At 40.8% G+C, this 17,444-nt stretch overlaps 1 protein-coding gene across 2 annotated transcripts in view; it reads right to left on the reverse strand.

Annotated features, from left to right (window-relative positions):
* Nucleotides 1-5,222: 5,222 nt before the first annotated feature.
* The window catches only part of PARG (poly(ADP-ribose) glycohydrolase), a 54,224-nt gene continuing 42,002 nt past the window's right edge, over nucleotides 5,223-17,444 (reverse strand). For both annotated transcript variants that reach the window (XM_072340291.1, XM_072340290.1), the window contains exons 14-18: nucleotides 17,179-17,257; nucleotides 16,176-16,284; nucleotides 12,618-12,723; nucleotides 9,203-9,331; nucleotides 5,223-8,508 (exon numbers count right to left, since the gene is read on the reverse strand). In XM_072340291.1, the coding sequence (XP_072196392.1) occupies nucleotides 8,345-8,508; nucleotides 9,203-9,331; nucleotides 12,618-12,723; nucleotides 16,176-16,284; nucleotides 17,179-17,257 (587 nt within the window). In that variant the 3' untranslated portion in view covers nucleotides 5,223-8,344. The remainder of the gene's footprint in view (nucleotides 8,509-9,202; nucleotides 9,332-12,617; nucleotides 12,724-16,175; nucleotides 16,285-17,178; nucleotides 17,258-17,444) is intronic.

The following is a 17,444-nucleotide window of genomic DNA, read 5'->3' on the forward strand; positions in this document are numbered from 1 at the left end:
CTCAGAGAAGGACAATCTCATTAAGAGCTTCCCCTCCTGAGATAGATGTATTTATTTATGTATTTTTGGCAACTCTTCATTGTTACCGGTAATTTCACTGGAGACGACACTTATCAGAAGTTCTCTTCAGCCAAGCACAGAAACTCCATTTTACTTTATTTCCTAACGTATTCATTACAAATTAAGCCTAAAACCATAGATCGATAGATTCACATCTGAAGTACTATCTCTTAAGGTAAGACGGCTGTGAAATGGTAAACACAGACTCGCTTTGGGCCTAACAGTAGAGACAGCGAATACCCTGGGCTGCTTGCTCAAGTTGGTTCAAGTGGGTTCCAGCATCTAGGACTGCCCTTCCCTGTTTGTTTTCTTAGCAGGTGCACAGCCAGATTCCGAACATTTTGCTTACAACTACAAAGTCAACAAGTGAATCCACAACTCTGAGGCATCAGAAGCAGATTTCCAGTCACTTCAGTGCTTTCTCACTCTAATATGCTCTCTTTTTTGTCAAGTGGTATCATTTATCAAGCTTTTCTCCCTCCCTTGTCCTATCTAGGAGAAACATATTAATTATCTATGACTTCTACAGCAGCAGAGTTCAGGTGTTGAGTTACACATTGGTGATTTCCATTCCATTTGCCTGCAGAAACCTTGGCTTTGTGTGCCATGAACTTCAGTAATCTTGCTGACTTCCCAAACTATACGTGGGCTGCTGAGTGTCTGAGGGGCACTAAGATCATCTCTAACTGCACACTGCTTCTTGTATTGGGTAGGCTGACTCAGCCTGGCAGTGAGGACAGCCAAAAGCATGCCAGGCTGTGCCAACAGAAGCTCTTCCTTCAGCAGCTGGGATAACTGGGAGCAGTACATAAAGGAGACAGAGCCATGCTTTCTACCATAGCGCCTGGCAGGAGGATGAGAGACTCTGAAATAGGGATGGTTCAGTCCGGAAGGAAGGAAACATCAGGGTACCCTGACATCATCACACACGACAGGAAAATTATCCTCATCACTTAGTCTGTACCGCTGGCTGTGTTTTCTTCAGGAGGATCTATTTTGATTTTTAATGCTCTTTGTCCTGATGAGGAATGTGTAATTATCTTACATACGAGGCAAGATAGCTCTCTGTCACTTAAAACTTCCAGGGCATCTGAGATTTGCAGCTTTCCCTAGGAGTTAGGATTGCTAATGAAGCTTTTGAAGCTACAGTGGCAGCGTCTGATTGTAATTGCTGAAAGGTGACTCTTGAAGAGGTTTATTTGCACTAATCAACACCATGTTGTGCCTCAAAGCTAGAGTTCTCTTAGATGCACTGTCCCTACCGAGTCATGCAGCAACAACTAAACAACCTTTTCTGTTTACTTCTGTTCTGGCACCGTGTCTGTTTTTCTGATGGCATCCTTTGAAGCTGCTCTCCATCCTGTTGTACAGTTAAAACTACATAATTCCTTTCTAACACTTTCCTCTTGCAGCTCCTGCCCCCTCCAGCCCTGCTGCCTGAAGCCAAGGGGACTCGTCCTACTCATTAACAGGAAGCAGTTGTGGTGCTCTGGATACAACAGCGTAACTGTTTCAATAGCTCTGGTCTCCTCATCAGGACGGCGAGCTATGGATGCGCTTACAGTGTTTGTTTCACTGTCATGAAAACAGCACAGCTGCAGCTCTATTTTAAAGCACTTTGAGCTGTGTGAAAGTCTGACAAGGCATAATCTCACCATCAGTGCACAGGACACTGCATAAAGGAGAAAACTTAGGAGAAAGGTAGAATCATAGAATGGCCGGGGTTGAAAAGGCCCACAGTGATCATCTGGTTTTCTGCAAAAAACCTGAAAACTCTCTGGAGATGTTTGCAAAGCGAGAAATAAATCCTACCTTGTCATCTCTGACTCAATCCAGCTAGCAAATGATGATCTTCACTCACTGCCACTGCTGCACGCTGTAGCTGGCAAAAGATCTCACTCTGAAAAGCGAGGACTGTAAGTCCCTTTGAGGACTCCAATTAGCCCGAGCCTTACGTAAATGAGCTTGAAGCAAACAGTTCACTCCATAGTCCACACATACCATCACCACAGGGCTCTGCATGCAGTAGAGGCTTGGAGGAGTGAGCAGGAAGCTGAATTACGATTCCTCGTGCAGACGGGGTGAACCTTGCAGACCATGGCTGAGATCATTGGCTAGACACTGCTGAGCAGGAGAGCGGCAATGAGGCCATCGGACCGCAGAGCAAGGATATAAAGAGAGCTATTTCTGTAAACAAAGACTCACAGGGAATTAACACATACTCAGACATGGGTCAAAGCACACGTAGCTTTCATCCCTGAGGTCTAGTATTCCGGCACTTGTGAGTTTCACCTTTGTACACAACAGGCACTGCCTGTATCTCATGAACTCTGACTGAGCAGGTGACTCACACAAGTCCCCCACCACCTCCTGCCTCATGTTTCCACCCGTCCTTCCTCAGCCAACATTGCCAGGCCATGAATATTCATTTTAGGAAATGCTTTAAGATACAAGCTGTTTGGTAGTACAACATCATGATACTTGGGGTGCTAGTTACTCCTTCCATTCTGTCTCACTCCTAGAGGCATAACAGGGCAACAGAGAACTTCTAGCTTTATTTCTTCAACACACGAGATGTGCTAATTGCTACCTATAATCTCGGTGCACACCTTGCAGTGAAGCACTGCAGGAGCATAACAAGACATCAGAATTTGATACAGGATTTAACTTCTTAAGTCATAGTTCCATTGGGTCACAGCCACACATTTTCAGAACAGCAAAGCCTTATCCCGTTCATTTAAGCACATACATGAATTATTTGCCCACTGACTAACCATTTTTCATGGGTACAGTCTTACACGCAGCTTTTACTGGACTGCAATAGAAGCCAATCTAAAAGTAATTTATTTTAAGGCTATCTGAAGGTTACGTGTAATCAAGATTTGAGGGGAAAAGAGGCGAATGTTTGTTTACAGCGAGCACGAGTTCGATTAGCCTTGAAACCTTTCAAATTACCAGAGCCAAAAGCTATCCTTGTAGGCAAAGGAGGCTCCTGTTGTCAGTCATAAAGCTGCCCCAAGCTGCGATGCAGAAGGTGCACGTTCATCTTGTTGCTTCCAGATCCTGCACTGATAAACAATTTTAAGACTTTAAAAACTTGAAACAATCATAGAGTTATCCATCGTCTGGCTTACTATGTACTTAATGTTCATTTTAAAAGCAAACCCAGTCCTCGCGATTGCCTGTCATCAAATGGCTGAACTTCAGATAGCAGAAACAAGGTTCAAATTGCTTGCATTATTAAATACAATCTACTGGATTTGGCTGTTACTTTTTGTGCATGTAGAGGTGATGAAACGAAGGCCTGGTGGACCCAGTTAATCAGTAGGTGATTTTCTTTTCAGCATGAAAGCACAGGGAATTGTCATTATCAACAATCACGGAATCACAGAGCGGCCTGGGTTGGAACAGACCTCAAGGATCACAAATCTCCAGCCCCCCCAACACAGGCAGGGCCACCAACCTCCCATTTAATACCAGCCCAGGCTGCCCAGGGCGCCATCCAACCTGGCCTTGAACACCTCCAGGGATGGACAAGGCACCCACAGCCTCTCTGGGCAGCTGTTCCAGCACCTCACCACCCTCATAGAAAAGAACTCCCCCCTGACTTCCAACCTAAATGTCCCTCCCCTCCTTCAGCTTAAAACCATTTCCCCTTGTCAATGAAGTCTAAATGCCGCTCAGCAGAGATTTACAACAAGGAAGAATTACAAACCTCCTTTCTCCTCAAAATTCAAAGTTCTGATTGTCCACGTAACATCCCTTAATTCCTGGCCCATATTTACTGTAGGTCAAGTAACTACGAATGAAAATCCCACTCCATTTGTACGATATTTGTTCACAACATAGATCTGGTGCGCCTGTATCTGGTGTGCCAAGTGATTCTTCAGAGTGCAAGAAATTAACACATTTAGCACTTTCCATCAACTTCCAGCTGAAGGCACAGCGTGCATCAAAGCAGAAGTGAACTCCTTACTAATAAAGACACACGGGAAGGTTTTCCTGATGCATCTCTGAAGTAGATTAGGTAAAGTACATCTAAATCTTAAGTGGATACTCCTCAACAGTAACTGATTCGATTCAGCTCCCTTCGCTTCCAAAAGGAAGTAAACAAAGTCCAATTCTCTTTTGTGATAACCCATGTTAAGTCATAGCCCAAGATAATTAACTTGCCCAGTGTTCTTCTAGACACAAATGCTATTAATACCATTAATCCTTAGCTGAAGTCAGACAACAAAGCAGTGACTACATAAGGAGACGCTAAAGGAAACAGTTTGCCATTTCTCATAACTACCTTCTGTACTAAACTTCAGCTTTTTTTGCTTGAATGAGAGCTTTTGAATAACGTTAACATAACCACACATGCTTTTCACACCCAGTGAAGAAATCCCCTTATTTTTTACACTGCTCTGACAACTTGGATTACCAAAATGGTTCCCTCAGATACCAAAGAGGAAAATATGGGTCATGTCTCCCATTCCTGATATCGCTTGTTCAACTCACCAAAAGGACCAGCAGCCCAGGATTAGGCAGTTTTTGTTTAAGTCAAGTTAGCCATAGGAAGGATTCCGCATGCAATCCATTTGATCTGGAAAAGAGATGACTGTAAATGCAGAGATGTGTGGACACCAGGCAGCCAGCAAGCAAAGTCAGGGGGTAAAGATAATGCAGCATCTCTACCACGCATCAACAACCAGCGCTGCCAGCAGTTTGTGTCAGCAAACACTTTGTGTCATCTCAGCACACACAGCACGGTGTCTGCGTCTCCAGGGCATCCATAAGCCTCACAGCACTGCACCACAGTACTATCGGGAAGACCTGGAACATACTAGAGCTTCCTTTAACAGCATGCTCAGTGCTACCTGCCAGAACCAGGTAATGTAACCCCAGCTTGACAGCTCAGCTAAGCAGAAATTGATGCTGTTGTTGTAATGGAGCTATCAGTGACACATACCTCCTATACGGCTCCCAGGTCACACTCACTTACACAATGATCAAGCATGAAACACTGTTAGCACAAAACAAGATAGTAAATGCTCAGTTTTTAGTTAAAGATCTCAAGATGGCTGCAGCATCTTGCCATTGCCATTTGCAATAGTTCCTTCCTTCTTAAGTCACTAAGCACAATGAATCAACTCACTGTAAGACAAAGCAGACCGCATCGCTTCAATCAGGTTTTTTTTAATTGTATTCCTACAAAAATCATGTAAACATTAGCATACAGATCCAGAAAAATCAATATCATATAATGATGCATAAGCTGTAGTTTAGAAGAACGTCAGGAACGGCTCATCAGTTTATAAATTAATATATACAGAAATGGGTACTCATAAGAACACCTCATAGCCGAGGAGTTTAGGTGCCAGAGCTGTAGAACAAACAGCAGCACTCCGACACCAAACTCTACTAGGAGGCAACACTGCAATCTAAACGACTGCCTGTTGTTTCACACTAAGCACTCAGTTTAGCTGCTAAAACAAATATAAAACAATAGTTTTGGTAGGAAGTTTATTTTTACCTGAAAACATATAACGAATATCCTTAAAGTCATTACAAAAAAAGAAAAGAACAATACTCCATAAACAGGTTTCTAGGTATCGAGAAGTGTGGAGATGGAGCTTGCTAGGCTGCAAAGAGCATCGGGCCTTCTGTTCCATGCTATCTCCAACAGAGCACCAAAACATATCTGCAGCTAAAGAAAACACGTCAGGTAGGTTATAAATGGAGAGCGGTGAAGTGAGGTGCACAGAACATGTTGGGCTCATTCTAAACTCCTCCTTCCCCACGCAGCACTCTGGGCACTGCAGCACTCACTGCATTCCAAAGCCACGGCAATCTAACACCATCGGTAACTCTTCAACCCTCTGCTTTTTATCGTCCAAAAAACAAAACCAAGCCGTGAAAAACTGTTATCTCCAGCCTGCCTGCAATCAAAGTCATATTGCAAGCGTTCTGACAGTGCTGCCCTTCAGGGACACAAGGCAGAATGGGGGATAGATCATTCTTCATCGGATGACATGAAACAACAAATTCTCTTTTTCTCCCGTCCATACAGTCACATTTCATAGGAAAAAGCATATGGGAAACGCATCCTAAAAAGCAATCCCAGAAGCTGTTCTTTCCCGTTTGAAAGGTCTCCAGGATCAGTGGAAATAAAGCTGACAGAACAAGGGAACATCCTAGAAACAGCTGACACTCCTAAAATGTAACTGAACACTCTATTATATGAACTTCAGAGAATCCTCCCAAAACTAAATATAGATTTCTTCCTGTTTCTAGAGCCTAACTAACATTTTATGCCATCTTAGTTGGTACTTTTTTCGTAAACAAAACCATCATGTCCCCTCACCACAAAAATAAACACTGCACTAATGAAGACGCTTCATTTGCGATAAAGGGGAAGTCGCATCTGGCCACCTAACATTTTTTTGCTGTATTTTCTTCCAGTTGGTTAGGAACAAATTCTGTTCACCTTTTCTATAGGCAATCCTGAGTAGTACGGTGAAGATGTGGCAGGTAGCACCAATTTTGAGTCACGATCCTTAATCAGTCAGGCACATTTGTCGCCAGCACTGCATCTAGAAGTTCCGTCATCGCCAGAATCTCAGCCAACGTGAAAACACAAGGAGCAGGAGAAAAGGTTTCTGCAAAGTTACAGGATACAAGTTGCAAACACCACGACGGGCCTGAAATTCCATCGTAAGCCTTTTCCTTGTCATGGATGTGCGTGAAGAAAACCAAAGCTGGCAGGAGTAACAGGACTAAATCAGCCAAGCTGCTCTATGTGTTGCATTTGAAGCAACACTTCGCAGGGGTCCACTGCAGCACCGATGCCATGGTGTAGCACCCTGAACTCAACTGTAAACGACCCAAACAATTTGCTACTGCTCTTCCACCACAAAGACTCGAGCAGTGAGTGCTTTACTGCTTGCCAGATGACCAACAGCTTCCACTATTTAATCAGTAGGTCATGTTTCAGGCTTGGAGATGTTTTATCGGACACCAGTGGAAAGGATTTGTTGATACTAGAGCCGTAGCTCACTACATTTCCTGCTGTTGTTACTTGCATTGTACCAGGCAGATCTGATATAGAAGAGGTTAAACTGAGCAATTTTGGCTGAAACTTAAATTGGGTTTAATTACTAACAGAAAACATTTCATTGATTCGGCCCTGTATGTAGACTTAGAAAGATTTTTCCACCTGTTTATCTGTTGTTTTGTGTAAAACATTAACATACTACAGAAGCAATAACTTGGGGTGCACAGAGACACTAAAAGCACGCTTCCTACAGATCTTCTGACCTCTCTGCAATGTTACCATCCCCACACCTAAGATGACATAGGGACAGATTCCTCACAAGACCTTACGTTCTTATCTCTAGCCTGGGCTTTCCTCCCACTGATATGCAAGCGGTTTCCAGGTGTTATCCCACGGGGACCTAATACTCATATAACACAATAAGGGAGAACTGATACGAGAATATCAACAAAATTACAGCAGACCTTAATTCAAATGAAGTTGCCAACAGTGATCCTTGAGGAACTTGATGTATACTAATACCTTATGACCCTGTTCAGTGTTGTAACAGATAGCACCAACAAAACGGTTTTAAGTGAATGTTTCCTTCTGCTTCTAACTCTGATCACATATCTCATTTTCCCACCCTTCTGTTCTTTAGATTCTCTGTTTTTCCATGATAATCTTTGCTAATTTAACCAAGATAATTCAGTTCTGAAACACATTATAGCTCCTCCGGAATCTTCCCATTTAGCCATTTATTACAAAGTGTATTAAAACCAGGACGTTTTAAGCTAAATGTATGAAAATTTTGATAAGAACAATGAAAGTACCGTGGCAGTCTTAAGGAGGTAATCAAATAGTTACAACTTTCAATAAGAACAATAATTACAGTGTTTCTCCCTAAAATCATTCTGGGGGTTATATGGCTCCATGTACTCCAGCACTATGCTTAGCAAGAAGTCCAGATACAGAGAAGTCTTCTGAAGTCTTTCAGCAACACCTTGATTGAAATACAAGCGTTTAGAAAATCTCCTGCTAAACAAGGTGTAAAGCAAACCAGATGTACCAGAGAAATCCTTTCTGTACACACACAGGTTTCCATGTATGAAGCCATCGAACAAGATATCTCACCTCTCAAAGGTTGATGTTTGATAACTACCAATCAATATATATTAAGTTATCCAATTCATACTTTCCGCTCAGCAACTCCAACAATATACGAGTGGGAGGAGTTGAACAATATTCTGATTAAACACATTTATCTTAATCTTCAAAGCACAACCCTTTATCTTCATCATCATCTGTAGAATCTGCATAGGACTCGATGGTGTTATATATGAAAGAGTACAGCTTGACTTCTGGTCCTGAAGTAGAACAGGTTCTGCATTCTTCATTGTAGTATCTGAGTAGCAGCCTATAAATGTCCCCTTGAAAATGAAAACAAAGACTGTATTTAAAGAAATACTGAATTGTGCTGTGTACAACATATGGCTGCAACTGAAGAGCAGAAATGCCTGAAACACTGCCAAGCGACAACTCTAGTGAAAGAGGATGCAGACAGCTGCATAAGCAACAACCTCCTGTTTCCAAGTTTCTTCCTGACACAGGGCAGACTCCTTCCTCTTTCTGCTCAGCTCTCCATACAGACTATTTGGACATTGATTTCCATATGAACCACATGCCATGAGCCCCTTTAAAATTACAGTGGGGGCAGTGGATGCACTGCTTTTCTTGTACTGCAGCTGGTTAACAGATCTGAGTACTAATTTTTCTCATAAAATCAAGCCAAAAGCACTAAAACCCCCATCTATACCAAGAAGGTACCAGCACATTTTCCCTTTAAGCCTTTATGTTTGTATTAAAAAACTTCTGCAAGTCTTACACCTACAACACTCATATTTTCCACATTCTGGAGAAGAATTCCTAAGCGAGCTATTCTAGAATCCTACAAGTCAGATTAACATTGTTCAGTTGACCCTGTATCAAAGAGCTCCCCACTCTGAAAACAGGGTGCCAATAAACCAAGACCGTTTGCTTGGGCTCAGAACTTGATGACAATAATACTGACTGGATTATTTCCAGTTATACAGGGTCTGCATGTAGGAAAAGATTAATGCTCACCAACAGTTTGGTTCTTCTCACAGAGAAAAGTATGCATACTGTAAATATCTCGCATCAGCTCCACATCTCCAAAGGTAAAATAAACAATATCACGCCCAGCCTCAGCAGCTGCCAGTATCTGTATTAAGGCTGAAAGAAGATGGGAAAAAAAATCACATGCATGAACACAAGACAAAACACACTTAAGTTTTACAGCAAATAAAAATCACAATCCACCCTCCCCAGCCCTAAGCTGCACACAGCTATCAGTTAACCAATAAACACGTCCAACAGCATAAAAAATACCCAGACCATCTTGTTATAATCCTGGGTTTAAGCTATTTAGATGAGGTCAGAAGAGAATTTACGTTCTCATTACACCCAACCATTACATAGCACAGCTTTCTCTCCAAGCAGGACTGTGAGGCCGGACTGTCACGGGCACATATCATCAATGACACATTCCTCTAAGGTTATGTTACATCAGTCCAAGTAAACTCCCATAAACTATTAAATCTGTTGCTACTTGCTTCAGTATTCATCCTCATCGTGACTACATGGATCACATTTTAATTATCTGTACTTACTGGGTAGAAAAGGAAAGATTTTATTCTAAGTAAAACAGCATATGCACTGCATTACCACCTGTAACAGAAGCTATATTGAAAGCCTGTCATAGCTCAGAATGAAAAGAGACTTAAAATATTGCATTATTTAATCAAAAGTCTCGCAGACCCATAGCTAAAATTATAAATTACATGAAGCACATGTGAAATTAATCTCAATCTGGGAATGATATTTAATTAAACTACTGAACCAGCTGTAAATTTGGTAAAGCTTCAGTAGTTCAGCTTTGAAAGGGCCTAATTAACTAGCTTGCACAGGGGAACAGAATCTAATGAATCTTCATATTAATTCCAAACAAACAATGCAGTTTCGCTTTACACAAGAAGTATTACAAGTACTCAACTATTTATTTTGACTCCCAATAAATCTCATGAAATGAGAGTCAAAACTTCTGCAAGAGTCAGTCTTTTGAGTGTTAATACACAAGACAGCACCATTTGAAACATCCACGTTACCGATACAGAAAAGACCTGGGGTACAGGGGACTGGGGCTCTCTTGTCTGATCTGATCTCACTTAACTCTTCAGGAACTGCACCTGAAGGAACACTTTCTTTTGCCACCCACTGAGCCTAAGACTTGAGCATAAAGCAAATCCCTCAATAGCCTCTTCCTCTCCAACCTTACTTTTTCAGATACGTAACAGCAAGTCACAAAACAAGTGCTTTCTCCTATTTGCTACAAGTTGGATTTATGTATTTACGAGGTGCCTCAATACAGATGATCTCTTTTTGCATTTTCAGCAATAAAACACTTGAAAAAACACCTTTTAGACAGCTGCACAGATCCCTGTAGCTGTAAATTCTTAAATCATCCTCTGGCTTAAGAAGCAAGACAAGATCTTCCAGCTTCTCCCAGTCAGATAAGCACATTTCTTTAGCTATTTGAGTCCTAAGGCCCACACTAAGGAAATATTCCCAACTAAGCTGAAAAAGAGCTCATTTATTTATTGGGTTCTTGGTTCATGAAGCCAAATATTTTTTTCCTTCCCCATGAAGGCTTCTTTCTCATCATCTGTGACCTTGATTGTAACTGCGCTTTATCTGATGATCAAAAAAGCCCATGCAATACTGCATCATGAAACTTAACTCAATTATACCTGATTACATCAAACTACTTGGTTGTTCTGAAGTCTCTGTTAGAGATCCAGACAATAGATAAACACCATCATCCTTTCAAACGTAAGAATGTTACATGCAAAACATTCTAAACTACGGAAATTGTCATTTCCAAAACACTGCCAAGCCTGTGCGATCAATGCTGTTACTTCGGGTTCAGTAAATTGTGATACTCATCATCTCAGAGTTTGAAAACATGTTGCAAACAGAGAATATTTTGTATCCCTAAAAAGCGTAAAAGATTATTCTGCAGTGTAACAGATTTCACATAGTGAAGTGAAACCACCAAGAGAATTTCCAGTTCAAAATAATCCTTTATGGCATTTTAGAAAGGGAGTGAGAGCTTTAGTAGTGAGGATTGCATAAGAAGCATCTGAAATAGACAAGAGTTCATTTTGTTATCACACATCAAGTACAAACGTTGTCTGACAAAGAAACCACACAAGCCAAATTAGTGCACCCTTTTTGTAGCTCATAGTTTACCAAAAAAAAGAGCTGTCGTCTTATTTCCAGTTAGAACTGGCTTGAAGAAAAATGTCACATATTAAAGACTAGCTCCATACCCAATAGCACATCACTGTCAATTAATTCTCTTTATTAAGTATTGATTTTGCAGAGTCAACTAAGAAATTAAGCTAGCTTTCAAGAGGAGTATGGTTCAAGTGAGGTGTTCTTTTTTAAGACCTAGCAAAAGAACAGGAGATGACTTGAGAGTACAATCATAGCTTAAAACGAGCACTATCATAACATTAGCACTGGCCTTTATTTGTTAATTCTGACAAATGAAAGTGGAAACAAGGTTGACCCAAAGAACAGATAAAAACTTCATGTTTTGAGCTTTTATTTTAACTTAACTGAAAGTTTGCAGTGAATCTATAAACTCAACAACTCACGGCTTGTTTCTATGTCAGCTAAGACATCTTTTCTTATGGGCTTCCTTCTCAAACAGCCTCAGCTCTGCCAGTCTTTGTCAGCATACCTCACTTTTGAGCTTGGACTGACAGGCAACGAAGTCAAGCCCTCCAGTGACCAAACTCTATTCCAAAAGTAACATCCAGCACTGAACAAGTAACAACTTTGATCAGATGAACAGTTCAGTTTGTGGTTTATTTAAACTGGAAACTCATTAAAAAAAAGAAATACTACAATTGAGATCTTATGCAAATCAGAACATGTTTTAAACCTTCCTAGCATGAATCATAATCGAGTATGATCAGATCCTACATTCAGTTTAAATGTGAGGCTCTTCCATGTCTTGATGGGAAAAAGTCTTACATGAATGTAGTATGCACGTGGTATCTGCTGCACTAGATAAAGACTGGTTCAGAAAGATGAGCAGTTACCTAAGTGAGAGTTAAAATGAGAGCAAACTAACACATAATATCTGTGGTTGTGAAGCTTTCAGTGCTTATAAAACCGGCAGTTCAGAAACCATCGTGGCTATTTCTGAAAACAACACAGAAAAACAGCATGTATTTTGAGCATTTAAGGTCACAACAGTCACGTCCAAAGATCAAAGATAACGAGCCAGGTTCTACAGACAGTTTAACTACTATTTGAAATCTTGCCTGCAATTTATTCACACTGAACAAAACCAAAACAAGTACTTTCCCCAAATAAAAATAAGATTAAAAAAACCCCACAACCTCAGTTGATGGATTCATTTGAATCTTAATGTCTTGCTATAATTTACCTTTCAGTCTGGAGTCCCCTCCAAAGGCACCACATCCCCAGTTTCCTGTGGCTATCGCAGAGAGGTTTTGCGGTGGAACATTGGGTCTAGAGAAGCCACAGTAGGCCTGCAGGCAGACAAGAGTCAGAAGATGAAGCTGACGGGCACTCTGGTGCTTTATTTTCAACCAACTAAATGATAACAAGCATTATCATCATCCAGCAATAAAAAAATCAAATGAGCTCAAAATACCATTAATCTTCCTTTATGTCGAAAGTAAACCACAGCAGCAATTAAATAATGAATTCAGCAGTACAAAGATATTGTATTGGAATGTTGTTTGGTACAGATCTAAGCTTTGAATTCAGACTTCTGTTAACTTACAATATACCAGTGTACAACAACTCAGCATCCGCATAAGGAGTGCTCATGTCAGATCTGTTACTAGTGTCCTCAGTGTCCAAAGCATGCTTGTATAAATAAATAAAGAAGTAAATGAGTGAGCCAAGTCCTCTCAGCAAGGGAGAAGTTTGCGGCTTTTACTTCAGGGGCACATGTTTCTCAGCTAGCCAGGAAAGAAATGGAACAAAACCCTGCCTTGTCAGACACACTAAGCATTCAGCAAGTGCTTGGAAGGATTTAAGAGGCCATCTAATTCCCCTGTGATTTCAGCTTCATTGTAAACAAAGGACAAAGCTTAATCATTTTCCAGATAAGAAATAATGCACAGATTTATTTTAAGTGGTTTTCACCTGCTGATACATAAACGTGAAAGTTCTTTGCTCAGTTTTAAAGCAATTGCTTTTGGATGGGGAAGCAGAAGAGCCGTTCCTAGCAAACTACAGGAATGATTGTGCCTTAAGTTGTGTGCAGCTTTAGATATCCAGCATTTCACGTGATCTAGAAGCAAGTGGTTTGCTTTCATTTAAAACTGTCCCATATAGATCTCAAAACGAACACTGCTGGAAACGTAACAGCTCCACACACTGTAATTTTTAGGGATGCATTTATTGACAAGTATGAACCTGTCATCAAAACAGACTCCACGACATTAATGACTGTGAGCCCAACTGCACACTGGTTGTACTTTAGTATTCGGAAAGTGAAACTTCTGACTGGAAAAAGAATAGAGAAGGACGGGCTTTGTGAGGCAATAATCTCAAGGGAAAAGCAAAGACAGAGCTATGACATCTCTTGCAAAAGCATCTGCAAATCTTCATGTTGAAATCAGGTAGAATTTTTTCCCCCTCAGTCTGAATAGTCACATTCAAACAACATTAATCTTGCTTTCAGTTAAACAAAGGTCAACTTCAGACACCTTTCATGGGAGCAGAGTGAACATCTGGTTCCTTAGAACAAGTAAATGTTATAGAGGAAAAACCAGACAGGCTCCTAAGAAAAGGTAAGCTGCAAGAAGCATCACTTGGCTCACGCTGAGTCAATCATTTCTTCATGTTCCAAAATAACAGATGGACAAAAGAGCCTCTGGAAACAAACGGAGGCTGAGCGATGCCTACTAATACATCATAAATCCATATTTAACAGCTTGCGTGCATATACTCGTGTTTACCTTGTCCTAATTTATTTTTTATAAAAAAAAAAGTGGATTGCAGCCTATTTTACCACCTTATTTTTTTTAGCACGCATGAAAAGCTGTATGGTGAACGTTAATTCCAGAACAAGCTGAAAGAACCAAACCCACCGAGTACAGCTGAACGCACTTGATTTGTTAGAACATCTGTCTCTTAAAAACTTAACTCTCTTCACTACTATGAGAATTCCATTTACTAACACTTATAACTTCCTTTAAATACCCCCAAGTCTTCATCAAACACCACCAGCCAGACTGACACAGCCTATCAAAGCTGCACACACCTACTGCAATTTATGTTAACAATCCAAATCCAATCGATAACACTGAAACCTGTAGGCAGATATCAGAAATTCACATGCATAAATCATCTGAATTTTGTACCAAGATACCACTGAGGTTTATGAAATTCATTTACTGTCTCTTTCAGGGCTAATTTCATTTCCAACCAAAAAGAAACAAGCTGATGAATGTTACTCTAATCATGAAGCCAAGGTTTTAAGACTAAATTAAATTAGTCCTTCAGAACCGCACAGCATTTCTAGGAGGAAAAATAAACTGATAAGAATACGGTGCATTCCTTTTCCTTTTCTAGCTGGGAGTTGGAAACACAGCGCCCTACGTCTGAATTTATTTTAAATGCATCCTATACAATTTCATGCACTCCTGCACAACAGAAAGTAGGGGACCTCCTAGCAATTGTAGCATGAGCTTACATCTAAACCCCTAGCTAAAGCAGAGGCCTGCTGCATCTGTTATTCTGCAAGCATGCTACTACCCTGTCTTTTTAACCTAAACGTAAGCACGCTAAACAGTGAGTGTATAAACATTCTTGCACTCAAATGCACAGTAAAAAGGGCACTGCACTGCTATAACAGGCCACAGACCTCTCACTGTGCCTTATGCTAATGTCTGAGGCCTCAATCTGGCCCATTAATCTTGTTATCAACTTACATTATGAGAATTTGCTGTTTGAACTGGAGGCCGAGACCAAGTGTCTCTTGTTATGAGAAAATCTAAGAACGGGACACGAGCAAAGGCTTTGAAAACAACAGCACAGGCTGGAAGGTAGCATCCCTGATTCACAAACAGTTCACTGATGGCAATTATCCATCAATGCAGAAGCACCACCTCCAAAGATGGGAAAGGACTGTTTTATCTTCAAGAGAAGCAGCAAAAGAACGATCAGTTGAACAAACAAAAACCCCACAGACAGTCCAGGGCAGACACCAATGGCTGGGAACAACCTAGAAATTCAGATATCTTAGAGCAATATCCCAAATTAGGGAGAGGAGCAGAGAGAAAAGATGCTCATTGCAGTTCCAGCTTCCTGTTTCTGGATGTCAGTCTAAGAGCTCTGTTTAAAGGACTGGAACCAGGTTGATTAATCAATCTTTTAAACGTTCCTGTCACTACAAGCTGTCTGACACACGTCTATACACATTCATTTGCAACAGCCCTTACAGATACTGTGTGAACAGATGGGAAATTTATGGACAGTCAGATCTCAACGCAAGGTTACACAAATATATGAAAAGAGAAATGTGTAAATACTTCAAAAGTTCATCCAGAAGGTAGAAGAAAAGCAAGTGGCACCACATTTATGGACTGTCACTGTGTTAATACATGAGGTATCCCCTGAATGAAAGGCTGAATGGGATTCAGCTGAGCCAGTCATGGAGAGAGAACTTTAAAACATTACTTAGAAGCAGAATAGAGGAGAGTCAGCAAAACGTGTATCCAAACTTCATTTCTGTTTCTATAGATTGAGTAAGCTGTCCGTCTGAGCAATGCACTGAAGGATAAACCACTCTCTGACAAGCTTCAGCTTTAACAACAGATGCCACAACCCTGATGTGCACCATTAGAATGAAGAAAAGCAGTTTTCTTAACTGAAGTCACACACAAACACAAAAATATTTTTAAAAGGTACTGTGAGCATTAATGACGCAGCCTTAGGCTTCAGGCTGCTTTAAAAAGTGACTTGCCTTGTTGAGCTCTCTTCTAATTTTCTCTGGGCCAAACTGATCAAGGAAACGTCGGAAGTGAAACGCATCTATGGCAACAATTTCGGTGTAGCGCCGCTGCCACTCATCCCTAAATGTGGAGCAAGAAGATGACGACAGTAAAATTAGTTCTTCAATATTGGCCACATAATCATGATCTGAGATGAGCAGTTCCCTGCAGAGCTTTTCCATTAGAAGATGCTAGAAAGGTGAGCTTGTAACAACAGTGGAGTGCTGGCAGAAGAGAGACAGATTCCCTTATAACCTTATATATCCTCTGGTCTAGACTCTGAACGTAGAAGTACAAACATGAATACATCTCATTAAATGGCGCTGTTTATTCAGTACAAAGGAACACGGCAAGGTCAAAAAAGCACTCTGGCTCTTCACCTTCGTCCAGAATTTATAGAATCACAGAACGATTTGGATTGGAAGGAACCTTTAAATATCAACTAGTTCCAACTCCTCCTGCCCCAGTCCTGGGCAGGGACACCCCCCACTAGATCAGGTCATGCAAAGCCACATCCAATACAAAATGCACTCACTACAAAAGCACTGTTGGGGAAATAAATACAAGCACTTAAGAGATCTCTTCTCAGATTCATGATATTAAATCTTACTTTGACACACTAACATCACCTGCAGCACAGCACTCACACGGTATCACAGTTAAACTTCCTGGGAGGTATTACAACGCATAGTTCAGTTATCTGAACTGTTCAGTTAGAGAATGTTGGATTCAATACAGGCACTTAAAACCTGTTGATTTAAGAACTGACACATTGGCAGGTGTTGTCACAAGCACCAGTAACGCAAGGAAGACCACTGATAAACAGGAGATAACTTTATTGGCCTGTTGGCTCTTCTGAAGAAAGTGGAATCAAGCCATAAAATTCTATAGTAAGGCAAATACTCAAAGCATCAAGTTTTAAAGTTCAAGACATTTGTTTACTCCTTCACTTGAAATACTCATGTGGAACTTCACCTTGGGGTCTTATCTTCATGGCTTCTTGCCCACCGGTAAGTTTCTGCATAGCCTGTATACTCACTGTACTGCTCAGTACCTGAAAGACAAATGATTTCCTGTATTACATACGAATATATAAATATTTTTCTCTTGTAAAATCTTTCCTAGGAATCAAGGATTCTCTGAATGAACACAGTCGAAGCTAGACATTCACATCTACACACAGCAATATAAGACCACCTTGAAACCAGTAGAGGCTTTTTTTTGACACAATGTGACATCCC

Source organism: Excalfactoria chinensis, chromosome 6, assembly GCF_039878825.1.
Source record: "Excalfactoria chinensis isolate bCotChi1 chromosome 6, bCotChi1.hap2, whole genome shotgun sequence".
In the NCBI taxonomy this organism is placed as follows: domain Eukaryota; kingdom Metazoa; phylum Chordata; class Aves; order Galliformes; family Phasianidae; genus Excalfactoria; species Excalfactoria chinensis.